The 22,266-nt window shown below is 38.5% G+C and overlaps 2 protein-coding genes and 1 long non-coding RNA gene across 4 annotated transcripts; 1 reads left to right on the top strand and 2 right to left on the bottom strand.

The window, feature by feature from the left end:
• The first annotated feature begins 1,965 nt into the window (after positions 1 to 1,965).
• On the top strand, positions 1,966 to 4,710 carry LOC104451805 (MDIS1-interacting receptor like kinase 2). Its single transcript, XM_010066391.3, has 2 exons — positions 1,966 to 4,103; positions 4,218 to 4,710. Exons 1-2 carry the CDS (start codon positions 2,045 to 2,047, stop codon positions 4,604 to 4,606), a joined length of 2,448 nt encoding a protein of 815 aa, XP_010064693.3. The 5' UTR covers positions 1,966 to 2,044; the 3' UTR covers positions 4,607 to 4,710.
• Positions 4,711 to 15,820: 11,110 nt separating this feature from the next.
• LOC120294668 lies at positions 15,821 to 17,873 on the bottom strand. The gene is made up of 3 exons (XR_005551894.1): positions 17,671 to 17,873; positions 16,411 to 16,475; positions 15,821 to 16,258 (listed from the first exon to the last, which is right to left on the bottom strand). It is a non-coding gene; the product is annotated as an uncharacterized LOC120294668 (long non-coding RNA).
• Positions 17,874 to 17,919: 46 nt separating this feature from the next.
• On the bottom strand, positions 17,920 to 20,554 carry LOC104449157 (chaperone protein dnaJ 1, mitochondrial-like). 2 transcript variants are annotated; one of them, XR_005551893.1, is made up of 5 exons: positions 19,969 to 20,554; positions 19,721 to 19,812; positions 18,387 to 18,470; positions 18,226 to 18,264; positions 17,920 to 18,101 (listed from the first exon to the last, which is right to left on the bottom strand). XR_005551893.1 is itself a non-coding variant. In XM_018876585.2 (3 exons), the coding sequence occupies exons 1-3, from the start codon at positions 18,474 to 18,476 to the stop codon at positions 17,940 to 17,942; spliced, it is 291 nt and encodes a 96-aa protein (XP_018732130.1). In that variant the 5' UTR covers positions 18,477 to 18,597; the 3' UTR covers positions 17,920 to 17,939. The 2 variants fall into 2 exon arrangements, 1 of the variants encoding a protein (XP_018732130.1); XM_018876585.2 differs by lacking the exons at positions 19,721 to 19,812; positions 19,969 to 20,554 and having other exon boundaries at positions 18,387 to 18,597.
• Positions 20,555 to 22,266: the final 1,712 nt, after the last annotated feature.

The following is a 22,266-nucleotide window of genomic DNA, read 5'->3' as shown; positions in this document are numbered from 1 at the left end:
AGTCAATCTCTTGGTTCTGCAATTGCGCGGACGATACTGATGCATTCCTAGTTAGCTTATGTATATCTCGTGTGTATATATATATATAATGGGGTGGATCGAAGAGAGATTCTGACAAGGGGAGTTTATAATGGTACAAAACACAAGGTGTCTAAATGATTTGCCCATTCTTTTCATATCAATCTTATAGTTTTCCTGGCTGCCGATTGCACAACATGATTGCTATATACAAGGTATAAGAACTTAGTGTATCAGAAAGTGGGATAGATTAAAGCAATTTGATCAAAGAGAATTTCCTGTCTATTTAGAGTTTCCGGGGAAAAAAAGCACTGAATTGAATTTCCTATTAATAAGTAAGTCACATATTTTATAACTTGTGTGTGTGTGCGCGTGCATTTATTTTCTTGCTTTATTTCCCTTTCAAAGTTCCAGCACTCTCCCAGAGATAAACCATCTTGACTAGCTCCAAACCTCTTTAGCGTGCCGTGTTTCACGAATGAAAAGAATCTTCTCTGATAAATTACGGCATCCCACTTCTTCCCAGAGGTATACGTGCTCGACTTTTCCTCCATCGACGTCAAGTTACAAATGACCAACAAGTCATGGAAAATTCGCAAAAGAAGTCATGATGTGACTTGTCTGGACTGCTAAGTATATTTTCCTTAGTTGTCGACTCTTAATTCGATAAGTACAATTACGTGCTGAGAACGAGAGGGAAGTAAGACTGAGTTATTTTGAGGTCGACTTGATTATCCTCCACGCCAAAACCGACAAGTGTTTGCTTCTTCCCTAATTTCAAGCTCTACCTTTCTTTAGGGGACGCGGGTAGGCTACCATCGTTTCGATTACATTTTCTTGTATGTTCGAAGAACTTGAGTTTAATTAGATATTGCCTACATGTACACAACACCATCCGGAGATTGGTCAAAGGGAATTTTCTCTTCATTAGAGATTGCGGAAAGAAGGGCCGTAAATTTAAGTTCCGTGTAGATAAGTAAGTTGAATAGATAAAATTTTGTCCTTCGCATTTTTTTCCTACTTCCTATATTTCTTTCCCTTCAAAGTTCATGCACTGCCCCAATACCAGACATTTCCTCCATTGACGTCAAGTTGCAAACGACCAACAAGTCTATGCAAGTTCGCAAAACAAGTCGTGATGTGACTACTCTGGACTATTAAGCGTATTCTCATTCGCCGTGGACCGTGGGTTTGCTAAGTCCAATTACGTAAACGAGAGGGAAGGAACACTGAGATATTTTGAGGGGAGATTAGATTAACCTCCACGCGAAAACCAATAAGAAAACCTCTAGTTTCTTCTTCCTAATTTTACGCTTCACCTTTCAATTCCCACGTTAAAGTCCAACTGTCCAAACTCAAATTCTGCAACCTTGAGAAAACAGAAATTTGAAATTTTCTCTCAATCACTAGCCAGGCACGTAAGCCTTAGCCCAATCCACGTGGGGGTATTTCGAATGACCAAACCAGGTGGTGACCATTTATAGATGCGAGTGTTACCTTTTAAGTCAATTCGACACGGGGCATTGCTGACTTGATGATCCCAATTTCCTTCTTTAAGTACTTGTCGGTTGTAATCATGCTCATGCAAGAAACAAAGAAAAGCCTATCCCAAATAACCTAAACAACCTGTCATGGCTAAATCTCAGAAACAACCCCTCATGTTGCTCCTCGCTTGTGCCCTCCTCATGCTCACGCAAGAAATGCCTTGTCTTGCTTCGTCTCGAAGCTCTTCTTTGGTGGCCCTTGCCGATGCTAGTAACCAAACGGTAAATGAGGAAGTGGAGGCACTCCTAACATGGAAGGCTACGCTAGACAGCCAAGGTCGCTATGCACTGTCTTCCTGGAATGGTAGCAACCCTTGTTCGTGGCATGGAATCAATTGCGATCCTCTCGGCAGCATCACAAGCTTGAACCTTTCGAATTCTGCCATACGGGTACGCTTCGTCATCTCAATTTCTCCCGGTTACCCAACTTAGTCGCTCTAAAGCTTGCCAACAACTCGTTCTCTGGAAACATCCCTCCAAGCATGGCTAATCTTGCCAAGCTTGCTCATCTGGACTTGTCTTTAAATAACCTCTCGGGAAACATTCCAACTCTACTCGGGTCATTGCGATCTTTACAAGTTCTTGAGTTTTCGCGTAATAAGCTTTCTGGTCCTATCCCTCAAGAAATTGGAAACCTTACATCTCTCTTGACGCTCACTCTCTCCGAGAATAACTTCAGTGGCTCTATACCTGATTCAATAGGAAAGTTGGGAAATTTGGCTATCTTACTCCTCGATGAGAATAATATCTCTGGCTCTATTCCTTCCAGTATAGGAAACTTAAGCAAGCTCACTCAGCTAAGTCTACGTGTGAATAATCTGGTGGGCTTTCTTCCCATTGGGATAAATAATCTCACATTCCTCGCACTCCTACGGTTATCTGATAACGACTTTGTTGGCCAATTGCCACAACAGATATGCGGTAGCCAAACCCTTGTAAATTTTACTGCTTCTAACAATCACTTCACTGGAGCTATGCCAAGAACCTTGAAAAATTGTTCAAGTTTATGTAGACTTAGGCTCCAAAACAACTTGCTCAAGGGAAACCTAACTGATGCTCTAGGTGTGTACCCTAACTTGGATTATCTTGAGTTGAGCAACAATGAATTTTACGGTGTGCTCCCACCAACATTGGTTGAATGTAGAAATTTAAAGAGCTTGATAATCTCCAACAATAAAATCTCCGGAACCATACCGCCTCAACTCGGAAATATGAATCAATTGCACAAACTTGTCCTCTCTTCGAATGATATTGTTGGGGAAATTCCTAAAGACCTAGGAAAGTTGAAGTTGCTACTAGATCTTTCATTGGGCTGCAACCATCTTGAAGGCCACATCCCTCAAGAACTTGGAGGGTTGCCTAGTCTACAGAAACTTGAAATTGCAAGAAATAACTTGAGTGGCTCAATTCGTACAGAACTTGGGGAGTGCTCCAACCTTCAGTTCTTGAATTTAAGCGGGAATAATCTTGAAAACAGCATTCCTATGGAGATCGGCGAACTTCGGTCTCTTCAAATTCTCGATTTAAGTCAAAATTTGCTTACAGGAGTAATACCTGGACAACTTCAACAACTGTATAGATTGGAAATACTCAATCTCTCACACAATCAACTTTCAGGTTTAATTGAGTCGACCTTTAGTGATATGGTAAGTTTGACATCCATCGACATATCATATAATGAGTTAGAAGGTCCTTTACCAAACATTCTTGCCTTTCGTAATGCTACAATTGAAGTTGTGAGAGGAAACAAAGGCTTGTGTGGAGTTATTGCTAGTCTCAACCCTTGTACAGCAACAACGTCCAAGGGCAAGAACAAAAACAAAAAGTTGCTGCTAATTTTGATTCCTACTTTAGGTTGCCTACTTTCGTTGCTTCTTGTTGCGGGAATTTCAAATATAGTATGCCGAAGATCAAGGAAAATAGAGACTAGTTGGAACAATGGACGCAATGGAAACTTGTGGGCAATATTAAGCTTCGATGGAAATGCAGTCTATAAGAGCATTATTGAAGCCACAGAGGAGTTTGATGCCAAATATTGCATTGGTGTGGGAGGACATGGGAGTGTTTACAAGGCCCAATTGCAAACAGGTGAGACTTTTGCAGTAAAGAAATTTAAGGAAGCAGCGGAAGTCAAAATCGCTAGTCAAAAAGCATTTGAAAGGGAGATTCATGCTCTGATTGAAGCTCGGCATCGGAATATTATCAAGCTCTATGGCTTTTGCTCGAGCTCTCAACATTCATTTTTGGTGTATGAGTTCTTGGAATCAGGCAACTTGAAGGATGTATTGAACGACGAAAAGAGGATAACAACATTTGATTGGAACAAGAGAGTGAATGTCATTAAAGGTGTAGCTTATGCTCTGTCTTACATGCACCATGAATGCTCTCCTCCTATAGTTCATCGAGACGTGTCGAGCAAGAACATTTTAATGGATGAAGAATATGAAGCTCACGTCTCTGATTTTGGCACGGCTAAGGTTCTACATCCCTACTCATCCAATTGGACTTCCTTTGGAGGCACTTTTGGATATGCAGCTCCAGGTAAGTTGGTTTCTTCAATAAAAACATTCAATTAAATTGCCTTACTAAGATTTTGGCCCAAAAAAGATCGAATTAATAAGAAATAGTAAAAAAAATGTTGTTTTCCCTCTACAGAGCTTGCATACACAATGGAGGTGAAGGAGAAATGTGATGTTTATAGTTTTGGAGTGGTGACATTGGAAGTAATCATGGGCAGACATCCAGGCGATCTCATATCGTCTCTTGCTTCCTCAGCTTCTTCATCATCAAGCAATTCAACAAGTTCATATTGGCTCCTGAAACAAGCTCTAGATCAAAGAATTCCATGCCCAGATGGTGACACACTAGGTCAAGTGGCTTTCATTGTAATGATGGCATTTACATGCTTGAGTGCAAAACCGGAGCATCGTCCAAGCATGCAACGAGTGTCTCAAGAGATATCGGCATGTAGGTCAATCATGATAGGCCCATGGGAGGACATAAAATTGAAAGAGCTAGTTGATCCCCGATGCTTCCCTTATTGACAGTTTGGTCTTTCTATAGCAGCTTGTGTAGGTAGTTCTCTCTCTTATTTCTCTTCCAAAGATGATATGCACTGTATCACTTACTTTCCCAATGATTAATTAACTACCTGAAAACAACTGCATATTTGCATTTTGTAATTTTAAAACAGATAAAATGGATCGTTGCAGCTTCACCCGACCCTTAAGATTGGCTTAAGAGATGACAAGGTCATGATATGGCATGTCAAACTATTATAGTATATTCCGAATCATTTGGCATGTGATTGACTAGAGTTCAATACCTATGATGTTTCTTCAATGGATTCGGGGATCTGCAAGCTTTCAGTAGTAATGTATGCTCATGCCAGATTCAAAGCGATCATTACAAGGATGTTTCGATCATTAGACTCGTGTTCACGCGACCCTTTGCACAACTTCGAAGAGCCGATATCTCCAAATCAGTGCTTCCCATGAGCTACTTGACGGGACGAGGCATAAAAACGCATAACCTAACATAGCCGTAAGAGTGTTAAAAATGACATCTGGCCTATACACTAGACAAAGCTCAAATCAGCAATCAGAAGTTCCATGATTTCAGCAAGGTTAAACAAAAGGATCTCCCGTACAATTCCGTCTAGAGTGATCTCTGGAGAATACATCTAACAAGGTGTTGACCGCCAACTCCTCGTTGTCCAGAGATTTTGTATTAGATGTAAACCAAGAAGATACAAATCAATGCAAATACGATGACGTGGATGACATTGTTGGAGCCACAGTGGACGATGCTCTTGTTCAGTCTCCGGGCATTGTTCTTCCCCCTGCTCAATCTTTGATCAGAGTCGATTACCGACATCAAATAACTCGAGCAAGGAAACGAAAAGCCTTTTTTAATATCTCTAAACCAGTAACTATCAATCAAGTATGACACTGCATTCTGACATGATAATTTATAAGAACGGCTACAGGCTACACAGCTGACAATGAAGCTTCATCGATAACACCAATCAGTGAGAACAGATGACACTGGCATAATAGCTAGGCGACTGCTGGTACCTTAAGCGGAAGCTCGAATCAAGACTCATGACGCTATTCTCCAAAATCCTTTTCTTACTTCTTTAGTTGTTCATTATTTAACAGGTTGCGTTGTCAAGCCCAGGGTGAGGGGTTCTCAGGCAATAGCATGTATTACAGGGTGCATATAGTTTACTCCATTCCATTGTCCAGTTAACAAGTGATGCAAGCCTAGGGGAGGCTTTATCAAACAATAGGATCGGGAGAGTGACTCGCACACAGAAACAGGACAAACAGGAATTTCAGCACTGCGCGAGCTTAGGAGAACAGTCGTATCTTTGTCGATACAGATCGGATCGACCTGATTCCAAAGCCAAATGAACAAAGACTTCTGGATCTACAATTTCTTTGTTTTGGGTTTTCTGAAATAAGCACTGTAGGATAGTCGAAATTGGGTTGGAAATAACGAACAGAATAGGAAAAGATAGAAACTCCGTTGGTTGCTCTTCTAGGCCTCCAAGGAAGTTGAGAGGGCACCGATTCTTCTAGATCGATGACTGCAACTCTTCAAGGATGCAGATTTCGAAAGCTCCGACTCTTCAAGGATGGAGTGAAAACTCTTCTAGGTTTTCAAAGGGATGAACTCTTCAAGGTTCACGATACTTGCTTCAAGCAAAGTTTTTCATTCATCAAAAGCTGTTCGTCTTCTACAAGAAATTGGGCTTATATCATCAAAGAAATAAAGACGGAGCATTGAAACTAGGAGAAATAAAGACAGGACATTAAAATTAGCAGAAATAGTAAAAGCATAACGTCTTCGTGGCAAGGTGTCTTTCCAACTTCCGGGATGGACTCAAGATGTCGTTATGGCTTCTCGGTTTCGTCGAGCTTTAATGCGGGCCAATCTTCTTGGTCGAGAGAGCCGGTCTTCAATGTGGGCTGCATCATCCTCCCCATCTTTAAAAGAATTCGTCCTCAATTCTTGCCATCATCATCAAAAGAATCTCCCACCCTACTAGGTGCCAACGTAATCTTCTTGCCTCCAAATTCAAAAAAAAAAGAATATGTATTTCAATAACCATAATGCATAGTCCTCTTATCGAATTGCCATGGTCGACCAAGAATAATGTGACTAGCATCCATCGGCAGAACATCACACCATATTTTGTCACTATAAACAGAACCAATGGATAGATTAACAAGGCATCGTTTTGAAATAGTTACCTCAGCACCTATCTTCAACCACAACATTTTATAAGGCCTAGGGTGCGCTTTTAATTCCAACTTCAGCTTGTTAGCCGCTACTTCAGAAATTATATTCTCACAACAACCAGAGTCAATAATTAATTGACATACCTTTCCCATGATTGTGCAAGTAGAATGGAAAATATTAGTATGTAACCACCTATCTCCAGTGTCATCTCGAGGAGTAGGAAAAATTTTCCTCACCATAAGAAATTCGCCAGTGTCAGCATGCACTATTTGTTCATCATCCGCAGCTTCTTCATCATTTTTCAACTCTTCAAGTGGATTCTCAGCATTCTCATCAGAATCATCATCCACCAAAAAGGCTTTACCAGCTGGTCGATTCTTATTGATTTGACAATTGCTAGCACGATGACCCAACTCCCCACAAGAATAGCAACGTATTTCGGATGTAGCAGGTTGCTTCGAAACATGGGGCTGAGTAGAAGGCTTACTAGTAGATTGTTGTCTCCGAGAATGAGAGCGCTCCATTTTGAGTGCCCGTTGGTGTGCATCTCCTAAGTCCCAAATGTCGAGGACTTCCAAGGCGTCTTGAATGTAAAATTGAAGACCGTTCAAGTATTTGTTCACAAGCACATCCTCTGGGTCCTAGATATTGTTACGAATCACCAACTCATTGAATTCATTGGTGTATTGGTCCACCGTTCGCGTACCTTGTTTTAGATTTTGGTACCATTGGTAGAGCTCTCTCTTATATCCTTTGGGAAGAAAATATTTTTGAATCTTGCCCTCCATCTTTCTCCACGAAGTGACTTGTGCTTTGCCAACGGCTTGGCGAGTTTGTTTTTCACGTCTCCACCAAGCAATTGCCTTGCCTCGGAATCGCATAGCAATGATCCCAACACGACGATTCTCCGGAACATTTCGATGCTCAAACACCTCATTCACAAGTGTTAGCCAATCAACAATTTCATCAGGAGACTCATTACCTGTAAATTCTGGAACATCTTTCTTGATTTCCTTTTCCCAATCTGGCTCACGAATATGTTGTAAACGATGTCGAACATTTCTCCAACCGTGAATAGATTGAACACTCTCCGAAGAGGAAGAGTCACCATGGGAATCTTCAGTCCTGGAACGGGGTGGAGAATTATTTGCTTCAGCCCTCAATCGCTGAACTTCTTGCATCAATTCGTCAATTTGTTGTTGCATATTCTCGCCGAGTGTGTGCAATTCATTGAGGGGAAGGGTTCTGCCGCCACGACGCCTAGCTTGTCTTGGAGGCATTGTCCTCTCCTCCAAAGCTCGATACCAAATGATGCAAGCCTAGGGAGGCCTTATCAAACAATAGGATCGGGAGAGTGACTCGCACACAGAAACAGGACAAACAAGAATTTCAGCACTGCGCGAGCTTAGGAGAACAATCGTATCTTTGTCGATACAGATCTGATCGACCTGATTCCAAAGCCAAATGAACAAAGACTTCTGGATCTACAATTTCTTTGTTTTGGGTTTTCTGAAATAAGCACTGTAGGATAGTCGAAATTGGGTTGGAAATAACGAACAGAATAGGAAAAGATAGAAACTCCGTTGGTTGCTCTTCTAGGCCTCCAAGGAAGTTGAGAGGGCACCGATTCTTCTAGATCGATGACTGCAACTCTTCAAGGATGCAGATTTCGAAAGCTCCGACTCTTCAAGGACGGAGTGAAAACTCTTCTAGGTTTTCAAAGGGATGAACTCTTCAAGGTTCACGATACTTGCTTCAAGCAAAGTTTTTTCATTCATCAAAAGCTGTTCGTCTTCTACAAGAAATTGGGCTTATATCATCAAAGAAATAAAGACGGAGCATTGAAACTAGGAGAAATAAAGACAGAACATTAAAACTAAGAGAAATAAAGACAGGACATTAAAATTAGCAGAAATAGTAAAAGCATAACGTCTTCGTGGCAAGGTGTCTTTCCAACTTCCGGGATGGACTCAAGATGTCGTTATGGCTTCTCGGTTTTGGTCGAGCTTTAATGCGGGCCGATCTTCTTGGTCGAGAGAGCCGGTCTTCAATGTGGGCTGCATCAACAAGTTTCTCGATGCAGAAGAATTGAACGGATATATGACAACAGCAGCTGAAGGGAAAGAGCAGATCTTAATGACAAAATTATGACCTTCAACGTCAGAAAACTATTGACAATGAAGACAATGAGCTTCAGCAGCCACCTCACTAGACATGGAATTCACCGTCAACTGAAATCACATCAGAAAATTTCACTTGTTGAAAAGTGAGAAGATGACCTGGTTTTCAATTTTTTTTAATTTATTGGATAGGTTATAGTTAGCCTAACCATCCTTTTGAGGTCGGTCTTCAAGGTTATCTTATCCAGGACTTGCGATGGCCTCAAATGCCGGGGAGGATGACTTTTATACTAATCAGCTGCTTATGCAGGTTACCAAATGCAACTCAAAATGGTTTACACATCGCAAGAAGAAAAAACAATTAGGCAACAAGCAGCTTAAATTAGAAGTCCCACAGTTTTTCCATAGGAAACTCAATCCCACACCACCGTGTTTTGGTAGTAGAATGATGTGGACACTCCACTGATTGCGACAGATTAGTCTAACGCTGGTGATAGTCACTCACTTCTGCCAACATATTGATGCATTCCTAGTTAGCTTCTGTATATTTGAATTCTTTTATGGAAAAAAAAAATGCACGGTAAACACGATTGTACTTTCTTAATAGGGTGTATCTAAGAGATTCTGAGATGGGGAGTAGATCATCTGTCAAAACACAAGGTGTCTGAATGACATGCCCATCTTTCATATCAATCTCTTAACTTTCCCAATTCTTATTTGTTTAATGCCAACATAACCTTTTCTGGGCTGCCAATTACACAGTATAGTTGCTCTGTACTCCCAGGAGGTTACACCATTATAATTAACAGTATCCCCCACCTGTTTCCTTTCCTGACTATATAAGAACTTAAGTACACAGAAGAGAACATTATTCTGCAATTTGTCCTGCTAATTAAGATTTCTCAAAAAAATAAAAATAGCCCAACAGAAAGTTTTCAAGCAAGGAACGGTAAGTGCAAAAGAATATGAACTTTATTAAGGCTAAGTAATTTCTGTACACTAATATACCCTAAAAAAAAAGGGAGTTCAGGGGGCAAAAGAATGGCTTTGATGAACTCGTAATTGAGCAACTGTGATCACCTCCCAAGAAAAAAGATGATCTCCTCTATTAAAGTAACTCAACCTAAGAGCATAATCCGGGGGAATCCTCCAACAAAACTAGTTTCAATCTGAGCTATCATCTGAGCCAATCTGACTGCAAATTCCATATATGAGCAGGAGCATGAGATCCAGAGGACCAGAGGCATCTTTAGCATAAACACAAGAAATTGTGCCCAGCTGTATTTTCAACCAGCACATAGCTGCTGATAAAGACTGTTATCCATTTCAGGATCTCCATCATAATCAGGAGTAGCAACAATTAACTATTTAAAAAGTTGTATTAAATGAACATTACCTTTTTCTTATAGAAAATTATAAACACGAAGAATGGATAGCATACATGTACAATCCAAATGCACAAGTCCAAACCACATGAGGTGTCAATGTAACAATATTACCTTCTAGAAACACAAACGCTAAATAACAGACTGCGACTGTGAAAAACCGAAACAGGTCTGCCTATGTCAGGAAAGTCATTAGACAGTCTACACCATGTACCAACATCATCTCAACCATTAATGATGTAGGTCTCAATATTGGAACCACCAGATCAATGATTTAGATGGATTTGGTCTACGCGGTCTAGATATATGATGACGTCAGACACTCAGGCTTTGTTTGGGAGAGAAGATGGGGGAAGAAAATGAAGGTGGGTATATCAAATCCTGGAAGAATTTGAATCTTCTGTGAGAAGGTTTCGGAGGCAAATTTATGATGTTCACCACCCACCCTATATTGTCCTCCCCTCTCTACCACAGGAAGCATCAGGTAGACCTGCTAGAATTTTAAGATATTTTTCGATATTGTCCAAGTGTAAGAAACCTTTTTTGATTGGTCTAAGTGGAAAACACGTTAAAGTAACCATCAGATGCATTCTAGATAGTTCCCGCTACACCCTGCCATCAATTTCAGAAACAGCATGATATTCTTGGTGGTTGCTTCTCCCTATTAATCCAGAGGTGTCCCAAATGCAAGAGGATCAGAGCCAAGTGCTGCCATCACCCGTGACTGCAATGGTCAGATGGCACTGCACCTGGCAGTGGCACAAAAAATCATATTTCTATGTCCATTTAGGAAAACATCATAACCACGGCTCCTCAGAGAATGATCTGCTGAGAAGCAAAGTAAAACCCAAACAAAAGGAAAGAATCAAACATGAAACTAAAAGAATAATGATCAATTCTGATCATGACAACATATAATTTGGTTTCAAAGGTGATTGATCCACCCATTAATGACAAGAACCCATAAATATTATTAAGCATAAACTGTTGATATAACCATCACAAGAATCAGATAATAAAAATAAACATAAAGGACAAATGGATACATGCAAACTAGATGCCATCATAAAAAGAAGAAGAGGACATAACAATTTCCTTCTTTATCAAATTCTTCTAAAACTGCCCGTTGTATTTCATTTATCTTGCTGAAAAGTAACCAGCTATAGAAAGTAAATACATTGCATCAAATTTTGACAGCCAAACAACCAACGAACGATCAAAAAACAATACTGGAAGTAAGTATTCCTGATCAATTCTCTCATTCTCTTGGCTAATAAAATTGTCTCTGTCCAAGCTAACAAATGGCTAACGGAGATGAAGAGGCCTAACTGTTCCTTTTCTGGAAACAATCAAATATTGCATAACAAGAAAGGAACTCCTACTAAGAATGTGATACTTGTTGACATTTACCAAGATGGACCCCGACTTCAAAGGGAAGCTTGCTGTAGTCCAGTGACAAAGGATTTAGATTCATTCATTTATTAGAATTGAAGTTAATGTAATACCATTACATGTGTAATGTGCCTCCATGAGAAGTAGTAACTCCATCTACAAATCATCCATAAATGCAACTCAAATGGATACTAGCAACAAATGCATATTGACCAGAACAATTATGCATAAGCAAGAACCAGGAAGAGGAGGAGGAGGAGAAGGAAACTCAATCAAACTCTGATGATTTTGAAAACAGACAAAAAACCAATAAATAACACAGCTGGGGAATTTAATCCAAAATCGCACATAGAGATCTCCAGGATCGACATGAATTTGGAATCCTGCAGCAATGATGTGTCTAAGAATAATTTTTGGCAGCAAAAAAGCTCCACGCTTAATGCAAAATAGTTTATTATTTCTTGAAACCTTTTTGTCTTAGAACCACAAGCTGTCCAGGCTGCACCCCCTTTGGTATCTGAGAAGGTATGTGCAAACAGACGTATGATTTTTGTAAGCAAGGAAGAGAAGTCCATCCAATCACAGTGAAAGCAGGAGACAGAATTCATTTTCAGTGACATACATTATTGACTCAAAAAACGTCACTATTTTCTATATGTGCAATGAAAATGTGCGAACACAAATCTAATGGTGATAGCATACTAAAGAATCATTTTTGTAGTATTTGTACATTCTTTAGACATTTTCATTCTAACATTTCCCAATGCTTCTATAGTTACAGACAATAACTTTCATTCACAACAGTACTTTACTTAATGGAAAGGTAGTCAATATTGCACATGATATATAGTCTTGAAATAAAACCAACTAAAAAGAATTAATACATTCTCATATAAGATAGTGAACTGTTTTCCTTCATAATTAGATGTGTAGCAACTCAATCTACCCCAAAGAACACCTTACAAGACAAGTGACAGACCCTCTTGTTCTTGGTGACTACTGATCTATATTTTATCGATTTTCCATAACACGAGACAAGGACCCCAAAATGAATAACAAGAGGGGTAGATTGCTACACTGAACTACACAATGAAACCAGAGGTTAAAACAGTTAAACGCTTGGAACACTGATTTGCTACATTATTGCTGCTTTCAGATACAGGTTTTACTAATACTAATACTAATCTAAACCCTTCACTCCACTCAAAAGGTCAAAGGCTGTCCGAAATTCATGTCCTTAATTGTGAATTATTAATTGAACACTCTCCAGTTAAACCTGCAAGCACAAATATGTCACCATGAGGCATGGACAGTTCTTACATAAATGTGTATTTTCCCTGATAAAGTTGGGACCTCTACTTTACCACCAAGAATTGCCTGTAACAGAAGTAAACCCCAAAGGTCAAGGAACCAGGTTACAGATATTTATTGGAATAACGGGGAACTGATGCCAGCAAAAAAAAAAAAAAAAAAAAAAAAACACAGTAATGATGACATGAATAGAAAAGTCATGACAGATAGTAATGCACAAGTAAATAATAGTTCAGTACTATAATCATAAAGTTGAAAGTAAGTTTAACATGCTATTGGGAAATAAGCAATCGGGAAGAATGAAATCAGAGGCATGAAAAGACACTGTCTTGAAGGAATTAATTGCCCCTCATGGTTTGCCAATGGTTATTGGCAAAAATCCTCCAAGATACAACAAAATCTTGAATGAGAATACCAGATAGCAATTCTAATATTTCTCCTAGAACTTTCAAAAGGAAAGAATTGGAGAATAATAGTTGTATATTGACAAAGTCAAGAAAATCGAACAGTTATTCTTATTGAACTAGAAACGATGCACTATAACATGAAACCCTTTTACTTCTCTGAACAGACATATTGTTTCAAAGACATTGTAATTCAACCTTTCAAAGGTTGTAAGATGCCTAATAACCATTAGCAAAAATAACTGCCCATATACAAGTGCACCTAATAATCACGCACTTGCACGCGAGTATCATAGGGTCCAGTCCACTTAGCCCATTGTCTTCAATTGTAATGTTAGAAGATTTTCACACTTAAATATCAGCCCAAACTCCCATCTTTTCTATGTGGGACAACGCACTTTTACTTTGTTTTACAAACAAATTATCAACACATGCCAAGACAATGAGGTATTAATTTCAGTGTACACCAATAATAATTAAAGCTAATATCAATTAAAGTTTTAAGATTTTACAACCATCAAGTTAGATGAGAGGAATTACTAACCTAAACACAAACAGGATTTCAGATATGGCATGAGCTAAAGCTAGGGAGGGGAACTTTCTTATAAGTGGAACAAGAGGCAAAAACATAATATGCTCAATAGTTTTGTTCTCACTTGTATGGCTAATTTCTGAGACCACATATACATCTTCACCGCATCTGGTAAAGGTACGATTTTCAGCCGCCTGCATGAGCACAGTTACTAATTACGTGCACATTCGGTTGGCAATCTGACAGTGATGCAGGTGACCGGTTATGTAATGCAAGACTTCGAAATGTTCCACTATCACAACCAAAATTCTTTGATGGTAGTCACAGTTTCTGGGACAAATTCCAGATAAATCATATGACAGACTTCCAATGGAAAAACGATGCTGTAAAGCTACACAGGACAGCTCCAACGACAGCAGGATAAAGCTTCTACCATTGAGTGAGATCAAAGTTGTCCTTAACATCATTATTACTATACAACCAGAAAAGAAGAGGGGATCATGCCTTTAATTTGATAAATAAGTTGCCAGGTAGACTCCCATGAGGTCCAGCATTACCAGCTTCTGGCATGCAAATTGAATGTGCCGAATCCAGACCTACTCCATTCAGGAATGGAAGATATCAGGTTACCCACTGAAGATAGTTTTGTTCTTTAATAAAGGCAATCCATGCTCATGACATGAGGATCTATGTCAAATGTCCCAACTGCACTGATTTACCCCGTCAGCCATTTGAAGTCTCCTGAGACCATATGTGTCGTACACATATTTGTTTTACGAACATTGGTCATAAATGAAGATGTCCTTAAAACAGGCCATATCCCAAGAGAAAAGATAATGGCTATGTTAGCAAATTAGGAAAACACATTATGACATATGAAGATGGTCATGTTGCACCATTTCACGCATGCACAATAAATAAATTTACGAGTCAGCTCTTTAGATGGGCAAAATGCAGAAATGGCAACTTATCTGAAAAACTTAAGATATCAGAAAAGCTTTTCTATGGTGGCACTTTTTAACATTCAAATATTCTTACACTTCCTCTCACGGTAGGTTAAGAGTCAGCCAAGTGAGGCTAATAAGAGACCTGGAAAATAACGCAGGACATTCTCCTCACAATGTCGTAATAAGGGATCCTAGTCAACTTATTTAAAAGCATAAACTATTATATTAACGTATTGTTTGATATTAAATGTTCTGACATCCTAACTTTCAGAACACCAGCACAAGTGTGTGGTGCGGAGAGAGAGAGAGAGAGAGAGAGAGAATTTTTACAGTATTCAGGTTAATAATGCATAAGATGAAGATATCCAAACAAATAATAAATATTGAAAAGCATAAAGCTAGTCATGCTCTCATTTTGGGAAAAAGCATCATGATGCTTGAGATAAAGCAAACTCCTGCGACAATAAACTTTGCATGTTCACTAACACTGAATGATACAGACAAGTATCATGATGCTACTGAAGCCGCATGATGGTGACAAAAAAGATCCTTAATGCTTAAGCTGTTTTTTGCCCTGACCAGACAACTTGTGCGGGACATGGTTCATATTTCAGACACACATCCCATTGCATTTTACTAGTGTTATTTCTCCTGCAGCCATCACATGGAGCAGTAAAAGCCTAGCAGTGTCAACAAGAAATTATTTCCTTAGAGGGGAAATGCTTCAAGATCATCAGAGAATCAACCATGAGCAGTGTATAACACTGTAGGAAGAAAATGGGAGTAACAGAACTTGGCTCCCTGAAGGTTGCAATCATCCGAGAAAGGTAGTTTGAAAAATATAGGTTTAACAACACAGCCGGAACCCATGTGCATGTAATTTACACTCAAACCAGAATATTAAAGCAGTGAATCCTACAGAAGCATTTTTTGATAACAATATTCACAGATGTCACGTGCATACAACATAAAGAACTGAGGCCATAAAGCTGTAAAATGAGCATGCACAACCTGTTCACTCTCCCAGATCTCAAGTCTCAACCCAGTTAGCCTTATTCATCATTTTACATCTTCACAGAAAGGATGCATCGAACACAAAAACCACAAAACTCTGTCAGAGATCAATAACTCTGACCTACCTGAAAGAATTGTAACTTTAATTTTTTTTAGTGCCTTCAAGAACTCCTGATCCTCCACATGAAATGCATTGCTCCTACCCAAAGTTACTAAGTATTGGAAGCTTCACCAAGAAAACTGAAATTAAAGCTGGAACTGGAGAAATGATGTTAAACCTTGACAACTGACTTCGAGCCTTTACAGGTAGTGCATGTCATTGGAGTAAATGGGGAAATTTTTACCTAATAGCAAGGAAGACAAAGTACATGTCATATATAGGAATGTGATGGTCCATCAAACTTCTGACGAATCACACAATTATCCTGGTGAGCAAACGGTTCAGAAGAACTCAACAATTAATCAGCATAATTGCAGAGCTCATGGAAGCTCTTACCCTCCCAATTCCACTGCAAGTTGGACATACTCTCACCTCGACAGCAGGTGAATAAGCCCACCCATCTGCAATTACCATGTAGACATATCGTCATGATTTTGCTACAGGAAATGTACTAAAAGAAAAACCCTGCAAAGTAACTAATGAAAAATCAAAGGATATCATAAGCAAAATCAAAGATCAGTATCTGGGATTTTCATATGGTTATGTACAGCCAATGATAAAAAAAATCACAGTAAATTTAACTCTCATTAGAAGCATAATTGCCCTACACTTTCCAGGCACCTCAATTTTTGCCAATTCTCACCTCAACTAATCGTAAATCTTGCTTCTCATATATAATAAATTATCCATGCTTTTCATCATACTTTTAGGTTCTACATAGACAAGCCAAAACCTTCAAAAAGTGCAAAAACTAATCACACATTGGTTGAAAAACCTTTAGCAAGCAAACGGGACCAGAGCAACAGAGTACCAGTGAGCATAAATTGATCACATTTTTAGCATATAAAGCTACATATATAATCAATTTGATCTCCAAGAGACATTGCAGAAACAAGAGGTTGAAGGATGTACTGTCACTGTAACCTATGTAGCAACGACACGAACACGCGACAGGACACGACATGACACACCGACATGTCATTTCTTAAAAATAGAGAATTTCGACATGTTCGACATTATTTATTAAATATATTTTTATATATAAATACATAAATAATAATAATAATAATAATAATAATAATAATAATAATAATAATAATAATAATAATAGCCTAGAATTAATTTACACGAAAAATATTAAGTAATATCATTCATTATTTTAATTTGTTACAATAATACACAAAACTTAGAGGAAAAAAATATTGTTTAAAGAAAAATGCTGAAATGATATTTTTAAATTTATTTATTTATCATATATAGCATTTTTTATTACTTCTTTCATAGTAAAAGACTTTAAAAAAAAAAAAATAAAACAATTCTAAAAATACAAAACTGAAAATAAAAAAAATTGACCCCACGAGTGTCGGAATCGCATGTTGGAATTCTCGGACTTGCGTGTCGGAGCGTGTCGGAAAGAGTTGACTACGTGTCGAATTTTTCGACACTCATTGACCGCGTGTCGGAACATATCGGGACATGTCGGAGCGTGTTGAACACATGTCGAAGTGTCAAACATAACACGAAAACTTCCGGAGAGTGTCTGTACTACATAAACTGTAACCAGTATGATAAAAAAAAAATACTAAACTCGCTAACCAACAAGTATCACAAGGAAGACATTTGACAAAGGAAACATCTTTGTGCACCCTTCCACAGCTTCGAGGAAAGAAAATATCAGTTCCACCTATAAATTTTCAACATAAGGTGGGCATTAATCCTACAATAGTATCTCATTAAGCAAACAAGATAAAGGGCGGAAATCCAAGTAATATTATCTCATAAACAAAGAAGACCAAGAGTATAACTGTGAACCTCAACTTCAGATGCAAATCGTTGTCCTGAAAATTCTGATATGACACCAAATATCATGGATCAGAAGATTGGAAGATAATGACATGCAGCACACTTGGAATTACCTCAGAAAAGATCTTGCGGAATGAACTAGAGAAATGCCTTTCATAATAACGTGGAAACCCCTCAGCATCTCCTTCACCATATTCAACATTTTCTGAACTTCCGCGGCATTTCTTCATTAAATTAATGTAAAAGGCACAATGAGCAAAACACGCTCTTATGAATGCAGCTGTGCTTTAAGATGCTAAGTTCACTATATGTCATTCAGTTAAAAGTAGAAAGAGTGAGAGATTTTACCCTGTCGTACTCTGTTCTTTTTCCAGGACTTTGCAAAGTCTGAGATTAGTTGGGAAGGCAAGAAAGAAAAATTGTCACCCTAACGAATCAGACATCCAAACAACATGTGAAAATCTGTGGAAAAAGTTTTCCTCCACTGGCATCTAATCAATTAGCCAAACCTCATAAGCATCTCTTATCTTTTGTAATTTCCTCTTTGCGAAACGATCATTATTATTTGCATCAGGATGGTACTTCTTTGCAAGCTGCATGGCATACAAGCCAAGAAACAAATCAAATATAGGATGCACGTAACAACTAAAGAGGTGCCATGGCACAAACAATTTATCAAAGAAGTTCGGTCAATTATATTAATCAAAGTGGATGTGGCACTTGGATATTAGGAATATCCACTGTACTCTGTAAGCATAAAGGGAAGGAGTTGACTGAGAAGCAGCAAGAGACTGTTGATGTACTTCTCTTATTTTCTTTCTGGTTGAAACATGTATGATCAACAAGAATATGTGATCTACTTATTAACATCAGCCTGACCTCCACAGAGAAAAAGTAAGAAAGAACCGCTTACTGCTCATTATATGTTAAGATGTCGGTGTTCAGTTCAGGCACGTTAACAAAGAACTGCTTATTATCATACCATTGTCACATTGACTTTTGGAAGTAAGAATAATGGTTGAACCTTTGTAGTAGATCTCAAATCATTCATCCAGACAACTCATTTGTTCTTTCCATGAACTCTTTCAAAATTTATATTACATAATTCTTGAAGAATACTGAAATTCAGAGCTCTTAAAATTCATTTTCCAGAAAATTGCCTGAAAGAGTTTCAGCATTAAAGAACTTCTTCAAACTTCACGAAAGTACTCCATGTCACAAGCTGTAATGGTAACTATTTATAGTCACCGGCAAGCCCAAAATCAATTTCTCAACAAAAAAATATTCTTAAGCTCGACTAATCAAATTATAGCATTAGCAGACCTATGTTCTAACATTATATTTGCAATGATTGGCCATAACTCAGTGGAATAAATTTCAATTCTAAGGCATCTTATGTGCATAGAAGCAGATGAAGAACTAGCTCCACACATAACAAGGAAATGTAATACCCAGGAAACCCATCTCTTTTCGTCATTTTGTGAGCGCATCATTTGTTAAAATGGCGTTCATCATAACTTAAACTAGTGTACCAAAGAACAAGCATTCTCAATGCAATGGTATGTGTTAGAATATTTAAATAACAAATCAAGCTTTCATTTAAAAGCTTAAGTTTTAGAACAGTTAGCAGGTGGTCTCACAAATTCTCATATGATACTAGAACTAGGAGATCTTGAGGTTGAATTTTCGAGGCCCCTATTTGCCTCCTCAATCGAATATTTCCATGCTTTAAGCTAAGGCCAAAGTCCAACCTACCCACAATCTCATAATATGAATTGGTTAAAAACCACTGTGATTCCCATTAGTTTCCCTCGACTACATTTAGTACAAAAGATCTACCCACCACATGAAAAGCCTTCTTAATCTCATCGCGTCTGGCATCCTCCGAAACACCGAGAACATCGTAGTAGCTTCTTTTGGGGTAGCGATGAGAACCTGAAATTATACGAACAGACCAACACCTGAATTTCATGAATCACTTCAATCAAATGAATTAGCCGCTTAAACCAAAACGAAAGACAGAAAAAAAAAAAAAAACAACGAGGGAAGTAAGAAAGACTGCTCCATAGGTAGCAAATGACAGAAGCACACCTGTTGCATGAGGAAGCTGATACCTCCATGGCGACCTCAAGGTCTCACAATCAACAGGATTCTTCCCAGTTAGAGAAAAAAAAAAAAAAACAAACCTGCGACGGTATGAAGCTGATCGATGAAAAGCTTCAGCTACTTCCGTTCATGAGCTAAGCAATAACTACATCATCGCAGGGGAAGAAAAAGAGAAAGAAAGAAAAGCTTACTCCGGGCGAGCAAAACCGCCCTCTGCGAATCCGAAACCAAACCATTCGCAATCGAATTCGTCCGGCACTGTACAACAACCGGAATTAGCGAACACAGACCAACCAAAAAAGAAGAACGACTGGACCCTCCTGAAATGCTCGATCGAATCCGCTCACCCATTGTAACCAGCTGAATCTGCCCGTAAGAAACGAAATCTTTTGGCAAGAAGAGATTGGGGAAAAGGCGGAAAATTCAACCCCCCATAACTGTGGCGATCGAAGACTGAAAGGAGTACCATCGAAAGATAGAGTAGGGAGCGCGATTCGGAGGTTTGGCTTGAACGTCAAGGCAAACAACGGAAGGTTTATCTCGGGTTTAGCACCCAACGGTCGATTTAATACTGTCTGAGTTCATCACAATTTTTGTACCTCTTTTCATTTTCCCCTTGTGGCGTACTTATTTGAATAAAAGAGTTTTTCGCTATTGGTTCGCTGTGTTTAGAATTAAGAAAATGAATTTCTTAATTTGAAAATAAAAAAATATTTTCCTTAAAATAATTTTTAGAAAAGTATTTTCTTTATTGTGAAGTTTTCCTTGAATCAAATGTATTCTTACTTTTTTTCCTATTCACATGGCCTCTCTTTTATTAGTGCCCTCAAGACCTCAACTTCTGATTATAATTTGGACATGCCCATGTTTTCCAGAAGTTTCCTATAATTTGCCAAACTATTTTAAAGGTCCATTTGTTTCTCCAAAAATTAATGATTTAAAAATTATTTCATTAAAAGCGATTGTCCGTGTCTCATAAAAATTGAATGAGCGGAGACAGGAATTGTTTTTAACAATACGTACGGTTTTTATTAACTAAATATTTCAAATAATACAAAATTATTATTTATTTAAGAAAATGTCTTTTCAATTATTCATTTTTCTACGAAGCAAACGGAGATTTAAAAGTTCAATTCTTATAATTCAATCTTAATTTACATGGCTTTACTGAAATTCCGAGTAATTAATCAATATTGGTTTCTCTGGCTTGGAGCTAATCAATACTTCAAGAATCGTGGGCCTATTTCATCTTTTCGTTTTCTTTTTTTTTTTCCAATGATTTTTTCCACGACAGCTTCCTTCACAAGTATTATGATAATTATATTGCGTTGTGAAATGGCTGTTGAAAAAGTTGTCATTACTGTAAAAGACAGAATTGTAAAAATCGTGAAAGAAGAAGACTATTGTTGCATAAAACATTATCACCTTTTCTATGACATGCCCAAGTGTAAGCGAGTCCATCCATGAACTAGTGCATAGCACCATTTTGGTCCGCCCAGGAAGAAATGCGAACCAGAGGTGTGTACCATCTGGCATCCTCTACCCAAGTACAAGGTTTCTACGCAGCACTCTGGGAAAAAATCCAGCTACACGATAATATGCAATGGCGAAATAAAGAAAGGAAGCATGTTGACCCCCTCTTAAATGAATCCATCTTGCTGGTGCAGTTGGGAACTTTGTTAGTCTCCTCTTCGCGCGACCCTTCGCACAACTTGGGAGAGCCGATATTTTCGGATCAATGCTTACCAAGAGGTACTTGATGCGATGAGACAAAAAGATAAAAAAGGAACAACAACCTGAATTAGCCGCAAGAGTGTTAAAAATGTCATCTGGTCGGTATAGCAGACACTGCTTAAAGAAAACAATCGAAAATTCCAAGGTTTCGACAGGGAAAAAAGGAATGTCCTACGTATGCTTGGACAATTCCATTTAGAGCGATCTTTATTGAAATCTAGAGAATATGTCTAACGAAGCGTTGAAGCAAAGCGCCAACTCCTCATCACCCAGAGATTTGTACCAAAGGTAGACCAAGAAGAAACAAATCAACACAAATGCGATGATGTGGATGACATTGTTTGAGCCATACTTGGAAAATGCTCTTGTTCAGTCTCAGCATTTTAAGAAAAAGTGATTATGATTGATCTCTCCCCCGAGGGGATGACAGAACAGACGAACGAAAGGGCAGATTCTACTCCCTGGTAACCTCTGGTGCTCGAATCTGAGCAATCTTTTCCACGGTTTTTACCCGCCAATTAGACTGCGAAGAACTCAGTTATATGCTTA

Source organism: Eucalyptus grandis, chromosome 6, assembly GCF_016545825.1.
Source record: "Eucalyptus grandis isolate ANBG69807.140 chromosome 6, ASM1654582v1, whole genome shotgun sequence".
NCBI classification, from domain to species: Eukaryota; Viridiplantae; Streptophyta; class Magnoliopsida; order Myrtales; family Myrtaceae; genus Eucalyptus; species Eucalyptus grandis.
The sequence above is the reverse complement of the archived record's forward strand: the minus strand, read 5'-3'. Positions and strand labels throughout refer to the sequence as shown.